This window comes from Mus musculus, chromosome 13 (assembly GCF_000001635.26).
Source record: "Mus musculus strain C57BL/6J chromosome 13, GRCm38.p6 C57BL/6J".
NCBI lineage: Eukaryota > Metazoa > Chordata > Mammalia > Rodentia > Muridae > Mus > Mus musculus.
Genome location: NC_000079.6, coordinates 55,438,721 through 55,461,108, shown reverse-complemented (window position 1 = coordinate 55,461,108; position 22,388 = coordinate 55,438,721). Strand labels below are relative to the sequence as shown.

Below are 22,388 nucleotides of genomic sequence, written 5' to 3'. Positions count from 1 at the left end.
TCTAAGGCTGTGTCCCACCTAGCAATGAAAAACAGGTTTGGTTGCCTGCAAAGTCCTGCGGACTCCTGGGCTTCTGAAGGGCAACCCCCAGTCCCATTACAGATCCACCTTCAATGCTTTCCAGCTGGGCCAAGAAATCAGGAAGAATCATTGAAACACCAGAAATAAAAGGAGGCAGGCAGTGGTGGCTGGCCAGCCGTGTGCTCAGAATGTATTCGCACAGACACGTGGCAGCTCACATTGGTCACATAGAGACACATGGCAGCTTACATTGGCTTTAAATATGGAAAAGCCAGGGCCTTATGGTCCCATGCTGTCCTAACTAGCATCAGGACAGCCATCACAGTCTGGGACAGGCCAGGGCTAGGGTCCGGGGGCTTAGGCACAGCCTTACCCTACTCTTTTCACACAATGATATACACTCACCCCCACCCCCACCAGGCACACACAGGGAAGGGTGGATTATTGCTGGGCATGTGTCTACTTTTATGAGGGATTCTGGAATGTTGGAGGGCTAATTCTAACTCCTCCTATGGCCTGGACTGGGGCATTTCTGAAAAAGGTGTCTTCAGGATATGACCCAGAATAAGGACTACTGTGCTCTGGGAGCTGGAAGGCAGAAAGCGACCCATCTCGGGCAGTGGTTTGATGGGTCCCACTCAGCTAAGTCTGGGGTTAAACTATGTCCCAGTCCTAGAGGATACAAAGACCCCAGCTCCAACCCTGACAAATGCTGAGAAAGAGGGAAAGCATTAGGCAACCAGAAGGTGGTGGCCTCAGTCCACAACAGGCAGGCACAAGTCTCACTTGGAGGTTGGTGGTGGCCAGTGCAGTGCTGTGGGCAGAGGTCTGACCTGGCCCACTCTCTGCTTGCTCATCTCCACTGGGCCCTAGAAGCCTGGAGTTTGGCACTGGCTCCTCTTGCCAGCTCCTGGCTTTCCTGGCCAGGGCTAATTGCCCTGGGGTGTCCAGGTCCAGGGTGGAATTAAGAACGCTCTAGTAGCTATATACATTCATACAAATACATAAATACATAAAGCCCCGAGCTCCACAGAGAGCTGAAGGGACGCACCTTTGTCCCAAGATGGCCCAGGCCTTGTCAAACTCAGCTAGGCCAGTGGCTGAGGAACGGAGGACACTGGGGACAGTTCCGGCTGTGTTCCACAATCCACGGCTTGCGTGGAAAATGGGGAACACCACTGTGCAAAACTGTAAACGTCACTGAGAGTAGCTGCTACCGCCAACCGCCGGTGGGGGCCTCGGCCTGGGGGCTAGAGGCGGGTGGGGAGCTCTTCCTCACTGTCGCTGCAGTTCCCACAGCAATCCTGGAGGGACAGGGAAGACATGAAGGGAGAGAGAGAGGCACAGCGTTGCTGTTAGTCACCACTAAGGCAGACCAAGGCCAGTGTTCTGCCCAGAGAGGGTTGTGGGCTTCCCACGAGAGGCTTAGAGCAGCAGCTCGGCCAAATACGGGTGGTGTCAGGGTACGGCTTTCTGGCGACAGACTGAAGTAAGACTAGGAAGCTCCCAAGATCTGTCAGAGCAAGGCCTCTGTCCATCCCCCTGGACAGACTCTGGCACAAGGAGACAGTTGCTAAGCAAGGTTAGCAGCTTGAAGGGGTCAGGGTGCAGGGAGGCAAGCGGCAGGGAAGGAGCGGGTAAGGTGGACACCAGACTTCTTTCTCCTACATCTCGCCTCTGCCTCGGATGGGCTGCCTGGGGCTCCCCACAGTCAGGCAGCAAGGCCAACCCATGGGGAGCCCACACTGCTCACCTCTGGAAAGAGAAAAGAGGCCATGAGACCAGCCAGGCGTGGGGGTCAGGGGGGACAGGCAGGAATGAGGCACCTTGGGCACCACAGGAAGATGCCCACTCCCGGGGCAGGCATGCACCAGCTCTGCCTCCCACCCACTCTCCCAGTGGAGCAGGTGGGACCCAGGGCAGACACTGCTAGGACTTACTTGGCGACTGAAGAGTCTCTGTAGCAATCCCTTCTTGGGGGGTGCAGTGGGCTGGCCCTTCCAGTCCAGGTCTGGGGGAACAGACCCATCCAGCCCAAAGACATTGAGTTCCTGGAAGCACTCGGTCTCCACCATCTACCCAGGAACAGGAAGCGGTGAGAGTTGGCCCTGGGGGTGCCCTACCTGGACCTCATCCCAGTCACAGGATAATCCCTACCTCATTCTGCCAGGGGATGGACACACTGCCTGTGGCAAACTTCTGGTAGAAGTCTTGGTCTGTGGGCTCCAGATCCACACCTTTAACTGTAGAGAACTGTTCAATGTCCAGGACATCCTTGCAATAAATAGCCTGGGGCTAAGGTGGAAGAGGCAGGAGTCAGGAGGGCTTGAGTCTGCCACCCTTGGCAGCATCCTGATTTGGAGAGATCAGCATGGTGCCCCACACACTCCTCAGCTCAGCACTCTACTGTCTCTGAGGCAGTTTTCGCCTCCATAGACGAGGATCGTGACCCTCGCTGTGCGGAGCCTGGACAGGCTGTGTGCAGACCTGGTGTTAGGCTGACCTTGTACTTGCACAGGACTGCCTGGGTATGTGTTGGGGTTGGGGTGGGAAGGGGAGTCCTGGCTCCCTCCATAGGGACTGTGTGTGTGTGTGTGCGTGTCTCAACTCTGGGATGTCCGGTACTGGATTGGTCTTACCAGCCGCCCTCCCAGTTCCTGCTGGGAACTGGCTTCTGTATTTGAAGCTTTCTTATTTTCAATCTGTGCTGCTTTCAAAATCTTACCACAAAGGACGTCAATTAACATATTACCATCATGAAGTCAGAGGTGTAGTTCAGTGATAGAACAGTGGTTCAGTATGCTTTAGGCCCTGGGTTCAATACACACACACACACACACACACACTCACACACACACACTCACACACATAGACCACACACTCACACACATAGACCACACACACACACACACACACTCTCTCACACACACACACATACCTACCAACCTGCCTGATACATACATGATCATCACCATCATGTAAAATGGTGTACCTAACCTGGAAAGGTCTAAAGCTCCCTACAAGATACAGTATTTTTGACTTCATAATGTTCCGTCAATGTATATACTGAGGTCAGGAAGAATGCCCGAGTCTGCCATTTCAAAACTGGACAAGACAATGCAATGGCACCTCATCTCAAAAAAGCCGACAGGATTATTCCTGATAGACCCACCCCTCAAAAAGATAAACACCCTCATGTCAACCAGGAACGAATAAGGTTTATTTTATATCCACGTAACAGAATATTAACCAGCTTTTAAGAAGAATGCTCCGACATAGATGAACTTTAAAAGCATGCTTAGCGAGGCAGAGGCAGGTGGATTTCTGAGTTGGAGGCCAGCCTGGTCTACAGAGTGAGTTCCAGGACGGCCAGAACTATACAGAGAAAACCTGTCTTGATAAACTTAAAAACAAAACAAAACAAAACAAAACCATGCTTAGCAAAAGAAGCCAGTCACAGAGGACCGTGTTCAGCATGCCCACATCTGACCACACAACTGAAGCATCTAAACTAGTTGAAGACAGACAGCTGTGGTTTCTTGGGGTAGGAGGAAAGGATTTGGAACCCTAATGGACATAAGGTTTTGCTTATGTTCTGAAAGGGCTGGCAAAAACATTCTGAACTTTTGTGGTGACAGTCACGTGACTCTTTCAGTTGACATGAATACTTTATATGGATTGACTGTGAGTTTCATCTCAACAGAGTTGTTCAAAATGTGTTGTTGGGCTGGAGAGGTGGTTCAGTAGTTAAGAGCACTGACTGCTTTTCTGGAGATCCGGAGTTCAATTCCCAGCAACCACATGGTGGCTCACAACCATCTATAATGAGATCTGATGCACTCTTCCAGTGTGTCTGAAGACAGTGACAATGTACTCATATACATAAAATAAATCTTTTTTAAAAATGTATGTCGGCTGGGCATGGTAGTGCACACCTTTGGTCCCAGCACTCAGAAGGCAGAGGCAGGTGGATCTATGAGTCAAGGCCAGCCTGGTCTACAGAGTGAGTCCCAGAGCAGCCAGGGCTACACAGAGAAACCCGCCCTCCCGCCCCCAATATTGTCAAGTGCAGGTCTAGAGGTTAAAAACTTGCACTGTTCTTCCAGGGGCCCCTAAATTCACATGCACACACTCACACACAGATACATAGGTAGACATGTAATTTTTTTTTTTAAATTAAAACCATAAAAGCATTGTTAAATTTGTTTTTTCATCTGCTACTTCTAAGTCCCAAGACACTGTCCTTATTTCTGACTTTGAACAGATGACCCACGGGCCGTGCAATTACTTAGATGATGTACAGAGAGAGGAGTCAACCTGTGCAGTAGCTCCAGCCTGGAGCAGCAGGATGAAGTGAGACCTGTCCGGTTCAAGTGCCAACTCATTGACAGTGCTCACCTGCAGCATGGGAGCCATCACTCAGAACGCCTCCCCCACTGTGTGAGTCCTCACTCAGAGGCACTACCCTCACTTGTGTGACCCATCACTCAGAGGCCCCCTCGCTGACTTTTCCCCAGCTCACTCATTCTCTATGACCCATTTCCACACCTCACATTAGAGCTGCAGCCCGAAGGTCTCCTGTCATCATTAGAACATCGCGACATTCACTGTTGCTGCTCTGCACTGACTTGCTCCGGACACGATGGCCTCATGGTGGTGGTTCCATGTCCCTAGGCTGACCCTGCCACTGGCCCTCAGTGCCTGCCTGTCCCTTCTGCCTCTAATGCCTGTGGCCTCTCATCTTGCGAGACTCTCTCCTTCAGTTCTGCGTAAACATCACTCTCTCAGAGACGACCACACCCACATCACTGCCTTCTTTGCCTGCTCTTTTTCCTGTCAGACTTGGGACTATCTGAAAACACTCTTTGCTTGTTAGTTTATTTTCATTATTTCTCTCCACTATAGTATGAGAATAGGCCTGGCTCTATGAACCTCATTATCTCAAAGACCTGACTCATACAGATTTTCAGGTATTTGTCAGACGCATAAACATATGTGGCTGACAGCCATCAACCTGGTGCCCCCATCTCCTCAAGACTTTCCCAAGTGGCAAACTGTCAAATCACAGGACCCCCGTGTCCACAAACTTAAGGGAGGGAGGCAAGGACATGACCCCATCCTGGCCAACCAGAACCCTTCCTCTGACATTACAGAGAAACCTGAATTCAGGTTCTGTACAGACAAGTTGAAGAGCCAAGAGACAGTCTTAGCAACCCAGCACAAAGCCCCAGTGATGGCCCAGAGAGACTTGGGGACAAATGAACCAACAGACTTGACGTGAGTCTGAGCAGGGTTTCTGCTATTAGGCTCTAATATCTAGAGTACAATTGTCTGCACGGTGTACAATCCACAAGATGCTTAGCTCAGAGGTAAAACTCTCAAGAGGGAGATTCTGGGACTAGAAAGACGGGCTCAGCAGTTAGAAGTATGCACTGCTGCTGTGGGGGATCTAAGTTGATTCCTCAAACTAATGTCATGCAGACACTCACAACCACCCATGACTCCATTCCCAGGAGGATCTAAAGCTTCGGGCCTCCGTGGCAACTGCACACCTATCCACGTCCCCACGCAGACGCACACATACAGACATACACATGCTCCACAGGCACACACATACATAGACATATTCACATTCCTAGACATACACACATACATAGACATATACATACCCACACAGAGACAGACACACAAACACAAAATTAAGAATAAGATAAATATTTTAAAGTTAAACTTTGAAGGGGGTAATTGCCTGCCTGCAGAGGGGCAGTTAGCCCAACAGCCCCTGCTGGCACCACCGTCTCAGTTCCTTTTGGAAATGGGTTATTCCCATTGGGCCAGGAAGGGGTGATCTGGGTGTCCAGTGGGGCCCTTCAGCAAACAGAGCATTTAATTTCAAATTCGTGAACAAACCTTGCTCTGTGCCCACTGGGTGGCTATCTAAGAAGACATGAGCCTGAGCCACTAGGTCACCATTGCCACTCCCTGGGAAAAGATGCCTGCCATCGAAGGCTAACCAATCACAGTACAGAGAGGACATGAGTTCTTGCAATGCTCCCAGAGCATCTCCATGTCTGCCCAGCATTCTAACCTGGTACACTAAAACCCACAGTATGTTGGGCATTCCATTTTCACAAGCCTACACACACACACACACACACACACACACACACACACACACACACACACACAAACTGGGGGTGAGGGGCAGCCCAAGCCATTAGATGGGGTTTTTCCAACATCTGCACTGAAAGTGACTTGGCCCTTGCTCCCAGTCACCCACCCCAGCCCTGCCCCGCCCCACCCCCTGGCTCGGCTGGCCACTAGCAAGGGAGGGCAGGACTTACATCAGGCTTAAAAGGTGGCTCTAGCATGCCAGCTCCCAGCCGCTTGAAATTCAGTTTCTTGAAAAGGGGGTGCTCCTTTACCTCACGGGCGCCACCTCCACGACACCCCAGGCGCTCAGCAGGGTCCTTGCTAAGAAGCTATAGAAGGGCAGTGGTGGTGAGGGTACCTGAGTGGGTGAGGTACCCCAGCTGCCCCCAGCTAAGACTCTGGCTTGTACCTGAGAACAGAGTGAGCGCGCCTGTGAGGAAAAGCGGTCTGTGTACTCCTCGGCCACTTCCTTGACCAGCCGCTCCACCTCTTCGCGCTTTATCTTCTTCTTCCTCTGCTGGAAGGGCGACTGACCTGCGATCATCTCGTACAGGAGGCAGCCTAGCGCCCACCAGTCAGGACTGAACGTGTAGCGCTCATTCCTCACCACCTCTGGAGCTGGACAGGGACCAGGAGTCAGGACCGGGCAGGTCGTGAGGAGCAGGGAGCCCTCGGGCCCCAGAAACAAAAACCAGAGTTTGATCAAACATCCTCTGGATAGGCAGGTATGCCACTGGCCTGCTGTGGACTGAGCCAGTATGAGAAGCCACATCTCATCAATGGTGGCTGGTGTGGCCCTGAGGGGAGGGTCACACCAAGGAACTCCGTGTCTGATTGCTTGTTTTCCTGGGGGCAGGAGTGGGATTCCTAGTGCTGGAGTTTGTTGAACCCAGGGCCACACAACTATCAGGCACGTACTCTGAGTTACATCATACACACCCAACCAAGACCCCATACACCTTTTTTTTTTTTTTTTTTTAATACATTAAGTTGTTTGCCTTAAATGCTGGCAATCAATTCAAATTATTCTAAAAACAATTCAACTTCAAATTTAATGTATGCCAGATCAGGACCACGTAGCTACTGATTTGTAACTTTTGGCTTTCACAAGCGATTTTAAACGCCCACTGGCTGCTACCTCCCACCATCCCTGGCAGGCCCCATGCACAGTTCTCCATTTAGCATCTCCTTTCACCTCAAAGCCCCCCAGGAGGCAGCTCTGATGAGGTTTTACAGTAGGAGAAAGAAGGCAGGAAGTGGAATGCCTAGCCCAAGATGGACTCTGGAGAGCCTAGACTGTACTGTGTCACACTGTCCACAAGCTAGGTCTCCACTGCCTGTGTCCCCTGTGAATGGCATGCTATCCAAGCATGGGGCATGGATGTGTACTCTGTTTCTGTTTCCCTTCACCCTCACAGGCCCACCCAGTCCTAGGTGTTCAATAAGCATCCGGCAAATGAATAGCAGGGTTCACAATGGTGGGATCTGGCTAAGTCTTGGTTTCCCAACATCACACACACACACACACACACACACACACACACACACACACACCTACACCTACTCTCTGAAGTTAGCACCCTCCCTCCCCTAGTACAACAGTGAGTAAGTAGGCCAGGCCTGGGACAGCAAGGGGGCTGAGGAGACTGGCGTACTAGGTCAACAGGACTTACCCATGTAGCCCACAGTGCCCACACGGCCTTTGATGGTCTGGCCCTCAGGCACATGCACGGCCAGTCCCAGGTCCGAGATCCGAATGTGGCCTGGGTAGGGGTATGGAAGCAGGTGGGTTCACTGATAGGCCTAGCTTCCAACCTCACCCCATCTCCCACTTGGGCCTTCTCACCCACCATGGTCATCCAGAAGGATATTCTCTGGCTTTAGATCCCTATGGGGAGAGAAACACAGGGTCAGAGGCCTGTTTTCCAGGAAGCCAGACAGAGCCTGCCCCTGGCAGTTCAAGTGCCTACTGGGTTCAGGCATGGAGCAAGGTGAACGAGCCCTGCTCTCCCCGGGCAGCAACCAGGACCTCAGGAACTTTCTAGAGTAGTAAGAACTGAGGACTGCAACCCAGTGGGGGAGCACCTGGGGAGAGGGGTCCCTGGAAGTCATCCTTGGACTTGTTCACCTGTGCTCCCTTCCCCCAGGGGCCAACTCTACCTTCTCTGTCACATGAGGCTAGCCTTCCATCCCCTCAGAGGGCCACTGGGAGGCTCTAATAGACGCTCCATCCATAATCATAAGTAGGGCTCGCTACTACTGAGCCCGCCTGCAAGGCAGGAAGTGGAGTCTCCCAGAAACAGAACTTGTTTTGGAAGCAGGGAGCGGACTAGCTTAAGGTCACACAGAGAGGCGTGTCAAAATCAGAATTCACACATTGGCCAGCAGGCTGGATTCCCAAACCTAGGTCTGAAGCGCTCAAATCTATCGAACACGAGGGGGTTTGTGTGGAGCCGGTGTTGGCTTGTGGTTAGAGAAACCTCCAGCACACAATACTTCCACTGCCCAGCCTGACAGGCAGCCAGAGCTGCCACTCTCAAACCTAACTGCTGTCGCTGTCCAGGAAGGACCAAGACCTGGAACAGCCAGCCGCCCGAGCCCCGCCCTACCTGTACACAATGCGTTCCCGGTGCAGGTCTTCCAGGCCACAGCAGATCTCAGCAGCATAGAAGACAGCACGTGCTTCAGGAAAGCCAGCCTGGCCCATGTGGTAGATGTGGAACTTTAGGTCACCTCCATTCATCAATGTCAGCACCAGGCACAGTGCATCCTTGGTCTCATAGGCGTAGGCTAAGCTCACCTGTGCTCGGGAGACCCACACCCTCAGCCAGGAACCTGTTCGCACGCATGCTCACTCTCCTAAATGCTAATGGCAGCCACCATCTTCTGTGTGCCACTCCTTAGGACCCAGCAGGCTTCCTGAGCCTGGAATAGCACTCCTACCCCACCCTTCTTGGGTACTGTCCAGGGCAGGAAGGGAGGGGGCAGAGGGCAGTCCCTTTGGCAATAGGGAGGGAATTTAGCCTGGTGGGTGGGGAATGTAGCAGGTGGTGTGGCCCAGGGGAAGGGAGAGGGCTCCTTGTGTACTTACTACAAACCTACTGTTCACTTTCTCCAAGATCTGTTTCTCGTTGAGAGCCATGGCCTCCCCCTTTCGCTTCTTTATCCGCTTCTTTTCCAGTTTCTTGCATGCGTACATCTTGCCTGTTGCCCGCACCTGGCAGGCACATACCTGTAACCAGGCAGACAGGGATGGATGGGGGCCAGCCATGCTCTTGCTGAAGGTGGGAGGGCCCGGGCCTACAAGTACCCAATCTACTATACTCTGCAAAGACCTGGGTGGCCACTTACCTCCCCAAAGCCACCTTTGCCCAGGACTCGGTACTGCCTGAAGGTGTTTTTGGTCACTGGTTGCCTATAGGCGAGAGTAAAAAAACAAACATTTACACAGGCAGGGCTTGCCATGAGAGCCCACAATCTGACCTACCACAGGCCAGCTTGGGAGGCGTTCACCTTTCCAGCCACTTCCACTGCAGAAAACGGTTGAAGTAGATGCTGTCGAGGTAGTCGGCAAAAGGGGCCGTGCTCAGGTACTCGTGGGTCAGCCTGTTGAGAGAGGATCAGTCTGTAGGCGAGCCTCTAACAAGGCCAATTCTCAGCCTGAAGGCACAGGCCTCCCACTACATGCCGGTCAGACACAAAGCAACATCCTTTTCCTTCGGCAAGCTTCTCACTGAGGCCCTGAGCAGGAGGGTGCATGCACTCTACACTGAAGCAGGGATGGGAGGCAACTGCTAAACTCCAACAACGCGGACAGGAAGAGGAGCTGAGCTTGTCACAGACTTCAGAGCCCACAGAAGCCCCCTTCCCTGGAACAATTCCAGACCAGGAGGTATGGAGCCTTACCGGGTCAGCTCCTGGAAGAGGTCTTTGCAGGGTCCCTGCTCTAGCCGCTGGGCACAGTTACTCACCAGCTGCCGTGGAACTTCAGGGATGAGGTCAGGACCCTAGGGACATGCCACAGACACCTAATGCAAGAGGGCTCCCTTGGACAACTGCCTACTCCCGGGGCAGCACAGGCAGATGTCTGTGGGTGCCGAGAGCGGCTATGGGTAGCAAGTGCACACTAGCTGCCAGTTTGTTCAACTCCCTTTCTGCCGGCCCTTAAGGCAGGGTGAGCCAGCCCCTGGCAGGCTGCCTGACCCAAGCTCAGCCCAACCCTTGGGCTCCATGCCCTTGGGGCTGCCTGGAACAGCTCCCGGGCACTCAGTGCCCAGGCTGTGGTCACTCCTGTGCTGTTGTCACTGGGCCCTGCCTGCTGCTGTCATCTCCCTGTCACCGCTCACTCACCGTGTGGCTCAGAAAGTTCTGCATTAGTCGGCGCCCACATGCTTTCCGCTTCTCATCAGGGGTCACCTCATATTCAGACTGCAGGGTGAGAGGCAAAGAACCTGACAGATGTGGGGACGGAGTAGGGGCGGGGGGGGGGGGGGAGGAAAATGGCCAGGACCTCTGCCTGCCCTCAGTGCTGGGCTGGGCCCTGGGTGGGATACTCACCACCCCATCCAGGAAGGCAGTACACCGGGTCAGCTCAGGTCTCGTAGCACAGAACTCACGAAATAACAGGCGCCCAATGGGCTGGCGCTCACATAGGCTGTGGTAGTCACGCTCTGCAGGCCAAGAGGGGAACTGCGAGGTCACAGACCTAGAACTCACTGGCAGGGCACTCTGTTCTATATCCCCACATCTGGAATCCAATAACTTCTAGCCCCAAAAAGTGGCAGTCATTATCTCTTCAGAACCCTCCCTGCAATCTTCAGGTGGGCGCCACTGCAAGTCCAATGTAACCTGGGGGCTATGGGGCCCAGAGGGGTTGATTAATTCAACTCAGTGCCACACAGCCAGGAGTCTGGGCTCTAGACACCAGGTCTCCTTTCCCTGTTGTTTCCTGGACTTGCTTGTCACAGTTCTGGAGTTGGGTGTGGTCTGTGTGGTTGCCGCCCAGCCCAGCCCAAGTCTACACCTGTTGCCTGCCTGGCGAAAGTGCGAGAGGAAGCTGTGGCTTCCGCTGCTCTCAGCTGGGCCTCCGTCCCAAGCGCATGCAAGCCATCAGCAGAGGACGGGGCCACCTGAGGTACATACAGTTCAGACCCTCATCCACGATGCTGGAACTGGGATGAGCCCTTCTAGAAGTAACCACCATACTGCCCTAGCTTTGATGGGTACCCTCAGGTGCAAAGCTCATGAGCGCAGGACTGGTGTTCCAAACCTGACTTCCCTCCTAAGTTTCTCTCACCTCCCTCCATCCTGGCCCTCTGCCTTCGCCCATGCCCACTCTGCTGACACCAGTCTCCGTTCTCTGCCCTCTGCCATTTCAGGCCCAGGAACTGAAACTGGACTATGGCGTCTCGGTCTTCCTGGACATTCCCCCCCCCAGGCCCCCATGGCCAAGGATATGTCTGGGGATGACTCCTCATGGCTACCCCCCCCAGCTCCCCTCCCCCCAGTCTGCTCTGGGAGCCAGGCCTCACCAAGGCTGAGTCGAAGCTCCTCACACTGGCTGATATGGGGGAACTGCAGCATCTGGCGCCATTTCTTGCTCTTGCCTTTGCGATTCCCGCCACCACCTGCAAGAGCAATCAGGAACTGGGTCCCATTGAGTCCTGAGCCGCCTGCCTCGGAACCTTCCCCTAAACATGTTGTACAGAGAGGCCTTCAGGGCCCTGTTAAGTAAGGCCAAACCTGCTGCGGGAGGAACCTTGAGGCTTCTTCCAAACATTCCAGCATGCCCTTAACAAGTTCCAGGACACACATGGCCCTTGTGGGCACCCATGGTAAGAGTTCCCTGGATGAGAACCAAAATGACCAATGAGGACATCTCATCAAGAAGTTCCGCCTCATTCACTCCTAACACAGTGGGAAGTCTACAGGTTAGGAGAATAGGAGCTGGGCAGTGGTGGGGCACACCTTTAATCCCAGCACGTGGGAGGCAGACACAGGTAAATCTGAGTTCAAGGTCAGCCTGGTTGGCAGAGCAACTTCCAGGACAGCCAGGGCTACACAGAGGAATTATGTTTTGGAAAAAAAAAAAAAAAGAAGAAAAACAAAAAGAAGTAGACAAGACAAGAAGCTGGGCATGGTAGCACTTGCCATTCAAAACACAGGTGGATCTCTGAGTTTGGGGCCAGCCTGGTCTACAAGTCAGTTCTAGAACAGCCAAGGCTACATAGTGAGACCATGGTCTTTAAACAATCAATCAAGAAAGTAGACAAAGGTACCACAGTGGAGGGTATCACATAACAAGCCAAGGCACGCCAGCCAGAGATCCTGTGTCATATGGGACACATGTGAGATGCCAGAGGCAATCTGAACAACCCCTCACCCCTGTAACACCAATCACCGCACCAGAACTATCCCCTGCCCTCAGCAAGGGGGTGGCAGGAGGATGCTCCATCATCCCCCCACCCCCACCCCACTGATGCCTTCCTTATTTTATTTGGCTGAGCTGGCTGGGATGCCTTCAGAGTCTGACAGGTAGGCTAAATGTGTGCTTCAGGAGTTCCCACCCCCACCTGCGGAAGTAGTGAGAGACAGGCAAACTAGACTAGAAATTTGAAAACTAGGCACAGTCTCAAAGAACCAAGTGAACAAAAAAACCCACATTGCAGACAAACAGAGCACGTCAGAATGGGACCCACAAGTGTCTTTGGGACAGCACATGGGGACATCAGAATGACGGGAGGAACCTGGGCCGTGCAGCCTCCTGGACCTGAATCTCCAGGGTACACTTCCGGTCATCACTGCACAGTAGGATGAGTGGGAGCAACTGTGTCCAGCTCCCATTAGGACTATATAGAGAAGTAAGACCTAGCTCCAATTTACTGACAACCTAGGGCAACCAAGTTCCGTAGCCAGGCCTCAGTTTCCCCAGCACTGCCTCTATCTGATCCAGTGCAAGTGATGGAGGGGGAGGAGCTGCCTTCTGGGAAGAGGTCACAGCTGGGTCCCTAATTGGGCTCCACGAGGAAAGAGGAAGTGCTACAGCGTCCCCTTGAGAAACCCTCTCTGGTGGCCCAGCTACAGCCTGTACCCCATGTGCCCCACAGCCATTGCCTCACTGCAAGTGAGCAAGAAACCTCCAACTCCTTAACCATGGGCAAGCCTCCCCAGAGGGAGCTCCCTCCCACTCTCCCTCCACCCCAGGTTCCCCACCCAGCCCTACATTTTCTTGCCTCACCCCCCCCCCCACTTCCTCCTCCCCATCCTCCCAGCTGTATCAAGACAAGAGCAAAAAGTCACATGCAAATATCCTGTCCTAGAACCAGCTGCCGATCTGTGGGGCTCCTCTCCACCCTACTCTGCCCTCCTCCTGTAGGCCTCTGGCACTGGGGAAAGGAAGAAATCCAAGTGAGGGTACGCACCCCAAAGATCATCCCACCTAGTGCCAGATGACATACAAGTTAGGCTCTGGGCAGTGGATTCTGAGGCTGAGGGTAACAGTAGAAGAGAATTCAAGCCCAGCTCTCAAATCCAAGTTCCTTACAAGACTAGCGTCTATTAAAAGCCAACTGAGCTGTATCCCAGCACCTGGGAGGCAAAGGTAGATCTCTGAGTTCAAGGCCAGCCTGATCTACATAGCAAGGTCTAAGTAAGCCAAAACTATACATATAGTGAGACCATCTCAAAAACAGAACCTACAAAATAAAGCCAACTGTATGCATATACCACAGGTTTCCCAACTGCTGTGAGGGTCTCTGGTCACTTGGAAAGCTGGCCTCAAGCTGCTAGCTGTTTTGTGCACTGATTCTCACACAAGCAGTCCCTAGGTATAGAAGATTTCGGGGCAATGAGGCTTTCCTTAAAATTTACATGTAAAATAAGGAAACGATAATGTTGAGGGACAGAAAGCAGGTTAAAGGCCATGCAGGTGTGTACAGTGCTGTCACAGCAAGTCCAGGACACAGGACCTCTAGAGGAGGCACTAGTCCTCATTTTGGCCATGATATCCTGGGCCAAGATCCAGTAATGCCGGCTCACCTATGCAAAGGTGCCCACAGGATCTCGCCCAACAAGGCAATACCCTCAGCAGAGCTGAGCCCCAAATTGGCTAGCCCTAGGAAGTGAAGCCTGGCCTTGGCTCTCCTTATCCCTCCTCCCTGGCTGGCTGCATGACGAGGCAGAACAGAATCAGCAGATGCCCCCAGAGGCTGAGAGGAAGGCCCAGCCCCTGAGCTTGATAAGGGACAGGAGATAAGATTGCCTCCCTTGGGCACTAGGGATCCAACCTGCCCATCCCATTTCCAGGTAACACCTCTCTGGGTGTGACATGCACCAAGTAGGCAGAGGACATCAGGGACTGCGGCACACTGGGGACTTGTCTGAGCTACCTATAGACTCTACTGGGTATCTGCCTGACCCTAGGTCAATTACAATCTCTGATCTGAGCTTCAGTTTCACACCTGTAAACTGATATAGAACAGCGAAGCTGAAGGTTCCTTCATCATGGAAACCCAGCAGAAAGTGGAAAGCTGTCACTGTGTCCCTCCCTGGAGTTCCAAAAAGAAAAATCTTGTTGGTGTTTGCCCACCAGCACCCTGGACAGAGTAGGGCACTACAGGTATCTAATGATTATGTCACTCTATGTCGTTTGTCTGGCTCTAGTCATCTAGGACCCATAGAGCCAAATAACATCTGGAGTGAAACCAAGGAAGAGCAACTCCGCACCATATCCATGTGCGCGCACACACTAAGTCGACCAGACTGGCTTTTAGCCCTACAGTCCTTATAGCCCGTTATGCTCGTCTCTCATTTATTTCCCCGGTGCATCTGCCCTAGTAGGTCAAAGGCTTGCTAAATGCCAAAAACGTTACCCATGCACCCGTTTTTAGTGCCCAGAAGCTCCAGGTGAGTGGTGGTTCTGCATGTAATGTGTGTGTCCAGAAGTTTCCCCCTGTCGGTTGGGTTGTCTATACAAAGGCTCGGCTCATTCATTCTCTAATCTTTACCGATTACCAACTTTGTGCCGTTCAGGGCATCTGGGCCTGGGGCACGTGGGGCACCTTCCTGCCTCTCACGTAGAAGAGGCCTCACACGCATTCCTCTGGGGCTCATGTTCCACCTTTTCCCTTCCTTCCCTTTCTTCTTCATCACCCCCAAACCCGACTTGAGGCCCATGGCGCGACCCCCGCCCCTCCTGGGCCCCGGGTTCCGGGGGCAGAAGCGGAGGGCCGGAAGGGCTCATGTCTGCGCTTAAGAGTCCGGGTGCAGACTCCAGGGCACGAGGATAACTGGGGCCCGGACGCCTCATGGAGCTCGGAGGTCGCGCGCCCGCGATCCCCGCGCCCAGGCCTGGCCGCCCGCCTGCCTGGCCTCACCTTCCCGGGCCTTGAGTAGCACCGTGTTCGCTACGATGTTCTCGAGCTCCATGGGCTGCAGCGCCGCCCGGCCCGCCAGGCCGCGCCGCCGGCCGGGACCGCCCACGAGAGCCGGAGCCGATGGCGATCGGCGCGGCTCGGCTCGGCTCGGCTCGGCTCGGCTCGACTGACCGCGCCGCGGCCTCCGGGCCCCACCGGCCTCCGGGCCGCCGCCGCCCGCCGCGTACTCTGCGCCCCTCCCGGTCCACCGGCGCCCGCCCCGCCCCGCCCTCTGTTTACTTGGCTCAGTCAATGGGCGAGCGGACGCTCCCCGCGCCGGACTACTATTGGTCAGCCTCTTTCTCTTGCCCCGCCCACGGAGCCGGGAACTCGCTCCCTGCGGAGAGGGGGAGGGCCCCGTTGCGTCGCCGATTTCTGGTTGGACTGCGGACGGGATTCGGCCCCTAGGTTCGAATTTCTAGGCCTTCGTAGGATGCCGAGCTGCCAATTAGGGCCGAGCCTCTGCCGAGAAATCGGAGGTGGGGCCTCTCGGGAACCACGCCCAGAAGACCCAACATCTGATTGGATTAAAGACGTGTCGACCATCCAGCTTTGCGATCTGATTGGGTGAAAGGATGGGGGCGTGGCTGTGTGTCTGGTGCGCCGACGGGATTTCTAGGGTTTTGTTGGGGACACGCTGTGTCTCCTGCCGGCTATCAGGTAGCTTGGTTAGAATGGGTGTCCTGCCGTCGTCCCTTAGGTCAGCTGCTTCAGAAGGGCGCGCTTCCAAAGCTAGCAGAGGACCGAAGGAAGCTATTGCCTTCCCAGCAGCGCTTGCCTCCAATTCAGCCGCACCCCGCACCCCCGTACCCCGCCCCCGCAGCCGGATGTTGTGATTTCTCCCCTCCCACCCGTCCGGCGCCTTCGGCCTCTGCTGCCTTATAAGGCAGCGCAACCACCCCAAGTCGTTGAGGATGAGTTCACACCCATTGTACAGGTGGGGACCTGAGGCGCTGGATGTTGAGTGGCTGGCTGCACGCGGAGACCGGGAGTGGGGGGACAGGTCCGAATTTTGCATCTCATCAACACAGTGTAGTTCAATCCCCCACTTCCTCATCACCACCCCTTTTCGCACAGCAGGAAACGGAGGCTTGCCCAAACTCGGGAATTAAGGAACAACCGGATTCAACTACATGTTTTTGATCCATATTCATTCATTTTTGAAAAAAAATATATATATACTGCCACTGCTTTTTTTTCCCAGGCACCCAGCCAGGTGCCGGATATAGTGGTAACAGCAAGAAAACCAAACTCTCAGTGCTTACGTGCTAGGCGGGAAGAAAGGTGGTAGCTGTCCTGTAAGTGAGCACATTAATGGGTGGTTTTAGAATGAATGCTACTAAAACAAAGAACTAGAGAGGACGCTTTGTGGTGCCTCGCATGCCCCCCCCCCCCCCGCCCCATGTCATTAAAGGACCAGAGTGGTCACAGGCTATGACTTTTGAGCAAATCAAGAAGCGGCACCACGCCTAAAGTTAAGTTTGGCGAGGACTAAAGCATAAATGTTTCCAGAGTCCTGTGTTCTGAGGTGAGCCAAAAGCAAACCATGGTGACAAAAGGGTGTCAGCTAGACCATGGAAGGTGTTGTGGTTTACAGAGAAGGGTTTGTTTTGTGAAATGTGAAACTCCTGGAAGGGTGACATATTTACCAATGATAGTTCAGACTAGTGGATGATTAAGCACCAAGTGAAGACCGTTGTGTCCAGGTGAGACCTGAGGGCTAGTGAGAATGTGCACCTGTGAAGGCTTGACCTCATGGAGGATGGAAAGAACCTGGATAAAGAACACTTTCAGCATCCTCGAGGATCCTGTAGCTGGCAAGAAGGCTCAGGTGGTAAAGGCGCCAGGGGGCAAGCCTGACCAAATATGAAGACCTGCGTTCGATCCTGGGATTCATCTGGTAGAAGAAGACAGTCAACTGTATTTGTTCTCTAGCTACAAACAGATTAATAAGTTATATAAGTAAACAAGTCTATCTAAACAAGTGCAGAATGAACAAGGGTCAGGAGAAGAGGGGAGGGTGCTCAATATATATAACACCTAAGGGCAGAGCGTCTGTAGAATTTGCAGTGGGCATTGGGGTGGGCTCGGGAACCATGAAGTGAGGAGAGTGTCTTGATGGAGCCTGGATCCAGGATGTCCTTGGACTTCATTTTGAGGGTAATGGGGAGTCATGGAGGCAGATTTTTAAGGAGATGAGTAAATTTGCTTTCCTAGAGGGCTCTGGGCTATGAATGGCAGGCAATCGGTTTTGGTGTCTAGTATCTGAACACTCTTCCATCTGGGAGGAGTCCTAGGAGAAGCAGAGGCAGGTCCTGACTCTAAGAAAATCTGAAGGCACCTAAGAAAGGGCAGTGGTGGCGCACGCCTTTAATCCCAGCGCTTGGGAGGCAGAGGCAGGCAGATTTCTGAGTTTGAGGCCAGCCTGGTCTACAGTGAGTTCCAAGACAGCCAAAGCTACAGAGAGAAACCCTGTCTCGAAAAACCAAAAAAAAAAAAAAAAAAAAAAAAAAAAAGGAAGAAAGGAAGAAAGAAAGAAAAGAAAATTGGAAAAGACAGTGAGTATTGGTCCTGGGTAGCAGACAGTATTACAGTGTTTCCGACCGGGCCTTTTCCAAAGAAAGGACCAACACAAGACAGCTGGGGGTCACTTGAAATTCATTGTGGGAGGGGTAGTGGTGATGCTGGGGTTGGAGGCTGGGGGGCTAGAGGTCAGCGATGTTAAGCCAGCATGGGGAATTCAAACAAGCTCCCTCCCAAGAGCTGTCCAGTCTCTTCCTGGTCTTAAATTACCCAGAATCTGGTTTGGCTGCTTGCAACCAATTATTTGGCTAAGACAGGAAGTGGACCTTTGGGGATGAACCATTAGCAGAATAGTGGTACCCTGTACTGGGGTGACAGCCAGGCCATGTAAACAATGGAGTTGAGGCCATTGTTGAACTGGGATTAACATAGGGTGAAGAGAAGATACCAGTCACAGCTCCCAGGCTTTGGAGACGTTTTTTAAAAAGGAAAACTTAGCACAGTCCAACCCAGTTCTAGCTTCCTGAACCAATAAGCTTCTTTGGGGTACGTACTTTATAGTTGATTCAAAGGCAGCTGAGTCACCCAGCAGAGGTGAGGACTTAGGAAAGCTACGTAGGCTTTCCTAAGTTCTATGTGGGCTAGCTCCCTGCCCAATGTGCATACAACTCAGCCAAGGACTCCCTTTTCTCTGAGAAGTTGTTTCCTGCTCATGTAACATGTGTATCTTGAAGCTGTTTGAGCTTCCTAAGCCTGATAACTCTATTAGTTTCTCTGGTCTTTGAGACATCTCCCCCACTTCCCATCTCCAGGAGGGAACATTTCAATTTGGATGAAATAACCACACAATAATGTCAGAGGTACATTTCCTGGAATCTGGCCTGTAGAAGTCATTGCACTCAGTCCAAAGAAATAAACATCAAGGTTAGTGATTGCAGCATTGTTCAAAACGGTGCACTAATTGAGAAAGTAAAGTTTGGTCCTTTCCTGTAGAGTGATGGGCTTCTCCCTCCTCCTTCCCTCCCCCTTTTCCTTCCTCTCTTGCTTTCAACAAGCTCTTCATATTTGTCACTCAGCCTAGCTGGTCTTGAACTTGGGTTGTAAGCAATCCTGTTTTGGCTTCCCTAGTAAAGACTACAAGTCTTTGCCATGTCACCCAACCAGGTTGCTTATTCTTAAAAACTACCAGCTGTGCCAGGTGTGTGGTGCATACCTTTAATCCAAGCACTTGGGAGGCCAAGGCAGGCATATCTATGTGGATTCAAAGCCAGTCTGGTCTACAAAGTAAGATCTAGGACAGCCAGGGTAATATAGAGAGACTCTGTCTCAAAAAACCAAAACAACCAACAGACCTGACCCAGTCACTCTCTCTCTCGTTGAGAACCTTCTGTGGAAACCCATGCTGAACAACTTCTAAAGTGTCCCTGGCCTTAATACCTGAAAGGCATTCATACCCTAACGTCCCCACCCCTTGAATGTGGCAGCATTGCCTGAATGAGTTCAGACCAAAAGAATGCAGCCAACATGACATGTCATTGCAAAGTCTAAGTCGCTAAGTGACAAGGCTTCCAGTTTCATTTCCTGCGCCCAAAATAATAATAATAAAAAAAAACAAAGTGAATAAAAAGAGACTCCAGTCTCTTCCAGATGGCCTTCAAATGTGCTGCTTCATCTGGGCCCTGTTTATCCCTCCACTGTCTACAACCCCTTGCTCCGTGCAAGCTAGCAGCCAGCCATACACATGGCCTCTCTTACCCCGAACCACATTTCTCAGTATTGTAGCCACCAGCCACATGTGGTTATCAATATTAAAATAAAAACCTCTAAGGGTCCACGATTAGCCAAAGAATGATAGCCTGGACTCAAACAGTATGTAAATACAGAGTGTTCATTCTGCAGAAGTCCACCATGCTGGGGTCTCCCATTACCAGAATAGAGAGACACCCAAGTGAGCTTGCAGGCCTGATTAAGGAATTCCAGGGTAGGTGACCTCTATGTTAATCTGTTAGGTCCATCTCTACAGATATTCCATTACCCGGGTGTGGGGGGCTGGAAACTGCTGCTGACCCATTGTCCTTGCCTCAGGCTAGATTACTGCCAATTTGAAGCCTGTCATGGAATCAGCCTAGCCTTCTCAAACCAGAATCCAGTTCCTCAGTCCCCTGAAGCCATAGTTTGTGTGCTTGTAGTCATGTAAAAGGTCCATTGGGTTGAGCTGTTAGCGGGAAGGGGAGCTGCCTCTTGGCAGCCTTCCCTATGTCAAGCGGGGTGACTGGGTGAGTAAGGGTACCAAGATGTTGAAGACGATGGACTGGGTACTGTCTGGTCCCCCCAATTCCTTTTGAACAAGTATGTCTGCAACCTCTTGAAAGCCATGCCCCAAGTCTCTGCTAAAAAGAAATGGAGCTGAGTATGGGACAGGCCTATAATCTTGCTTAGAGAGCCTGGCAGGAGGGGTGAGGGTTCAAAGCCAGCCTGAGTTACTCTGTCTCTGCATTCTCATGAGTATCAGACATCAAAGAATAAGACTTTGGTGTTTCCCATTCTGTAAGCCCCCAGCCCAGCTTTGCTGGGAGAGAAGCCAAGACAGAGAGAGGGTATCTGTCTGCCCTGGTCCACAGCGGGGGATGGAAGAAAACCAAGAGTTCAGAGGGAACAGGAGACAAATGTAGCAATTGCTCAGAGTGTGGCCTTGTGATAAAGCTTTTCCATTCTCCAGGGTTGAACGGTGACCAAACTCTGCCTCCCTGGTGTGTTTCCATCCCAACCAACATCCCACCAGCGGCAGTGCCCACTCTGTTTTAAGGATCCCTGAAAGTCAAGGGTCAGAGAGGCTGACCCTTGACCCAGAAGCATGCAGTGGGCATTGGCCCTAACAGTATCCCAAGCTACCTCCCTCTACTCCTGTGATTCTCACCCTCTCTCCCCAAGGGCATCATTTCTTATTCTCAAGCTACTTACTCAGTGGATCTCGACCTCTTGCATGAGTTAAGACTTCTGATTTTAAGTAAGATTGGCATAGTCAGAAAAGGCATCTACCTTCCAGAGTACTTGCAAGACACAGATGGTCCTGAATGCAAGTGTCTCTGGAAGTGTGCTTTCAAAGGCTGTGTCCCTCAAAAGCTCTATCCCCTATCTAACTCCACTTGTAAGCATGTTGTTTGGTTCTTGCCATTCTGGGCAAAAGTCCAGGGCCTCAAACCTACTAAGTAGGTGCTTTGCCGCTGAGCTACGCCCCACAACCCCCATCTTTGTTTTAATCTGTTGTGTTTATTCTCTCTCAGAGATGTTTTAGATGCCAACATTTCTGGGCTCACAAATGCATGTACAATACTCCATGGACAGACAGATGTACAATCTTCCACAGATAGACCTCTAGCTTGATAGCACCAGCCCCTGGACCCCTCTAATTTCCTGGAAGTCAAAGGGAGGGCTGTAGAAATGAAGATGGAGAAGTTTGAGAGTACAGCTGTAGGCTGGTGAGCTGGCTCTGCGAGTAACACGCTTGTTGCTCAAGCCTAAGGACCTGAGCTCACATCTCCATCACTCACTCAAAAAGCCAGGTGTGGCAGCAGCTGGAATTCCAGCACTAAGGAGGCACAGAGAGGATGGGATGGCTCCTGGGACTCATTGACTGTCCAGTCTAGCTGACCCACTGAGCTCCAGATTCACTGAGAGACTTTGTCCCCAAAAGGTGACACATGGTGACTAGGGAGACCTCTCCTCAGTTAGGAACGAAGTTTTTGCCAAGTTCAGTTCTCAACACCCATGCCAGGCAGCTCACAACCACCTGTGACTGCCACAGAGGATCTGACACCCTCTTCTGGCCTCTGCAGACACCTGCACATACATGTATATAAACACACATACTTTAAAACAAAACAAAAAAACAAACAAACAAACAAAAAAACAACACAAGGCAGCCTGAAGAGATGGCTAGGCGGGTAAGAGGTCCAGAGTTCAATTCCCAGCAACTGCCTGGTGGTTCAAAGCTATCTGTCAGGATCTGATTCCTTCTTCTGGTGTACATGAATAAATAAATCTCTTTCCTTTTCTTTCTTTCTTTCTTTCTTTCTTTCTTTCTTTCTTTCTTTCTTTTCTTCTTCTTTTTTTTTAAAGGTGGCAAGTGGGTAGTAGTAATGCACGCATTTGATCCCAGTATTCAGGAGGCAGAAGGAGGAAGATCTCTGTGAGTTTTAGGCCAGCATGCAGCATGGTTTGCATAATGAGTTCCAAGTCAGCCAAGGCTTTATATATAGAGAAATCCATCTCATAAAA

General features: G+C 52.1%; 1 protein-coding gene and 1 non-coding gene across 10 annotated transcripts; both read right to left on the bottom strand.

Moving 5' to 3' along the window:
• Nucleotides 1–181: 181 nt before the first annotated feature.
• Grk6 (G protein-coupled receptor kinase 6) lies at nucleotides 182–16,037 on the bottom strand. Of its 9 annotated transcripts, none has more exons than NM_001286063.1 (17): nucleotides 15,828–16,037; nucleotides 11,706–11,801; nucleotides 10,732–10,844; nucleotides 10,525–10,602; nucleotides 10,081–10,181; nucleotides 9,688–9,780; nucleotides 9,526–9,589; nucleotides 9,266–9,406; nucleotides 8,784–8,974; nucleotides 8,025–8,062; nucleotides 7,848–7,937; nucleotides 6,584–6,792; nucleotides 6,366–6,503; nucleotides 2,179–2,316; nucleotides 1,962–2,096; nucleotides 1,775–1,776; nucleotides 182–1,325 (listed from the first exon to the last, which is right to left on the bottom strand). In NM_001286063.1, the coding sequence occupies exons 2-17, from the start codon at nucleotides 11,755–11,757 to the stop codon at nucleotides 1,235–1,237; spliced, it is 1,674 nt and encodes a 557-aa protein (NP_001272992.1). In that variant the 5' UTR covers nucleotides 11,758–11,801; nucleotides 15,828–16,037; the 3' UTR covers nucleotides 182–1,234. The 9 variants fall into 9 exon arrangements, with proteins under 9 accessions (NP_001272992.1, NP_001364005.1, NP_001033107.1 ...); NM_001377076.1 differs by lacking the exons at nucleotides 1,775–1,776; nucleotides 15,828–16,037 and adding exons at nucleotides 11,917–12,019; nucleotides 15,549–15,780; NM_001038018.4 differs by lacking the exon at nucleotides 15,828–16,037 and adding an exon at nucleotides 15,549–15,778.
• Nucleotides 7,938–8,003, bottom strand: Mir6943 (microRNA 6943). Its single transcript, NR_105908.1, has one exon. It is a non-coding gene; the product is annotated as a microRNA 6943 (primary transcript).
• Nucleotides 16,038–22,388: the final 6,351 nt, after the last annotated feature.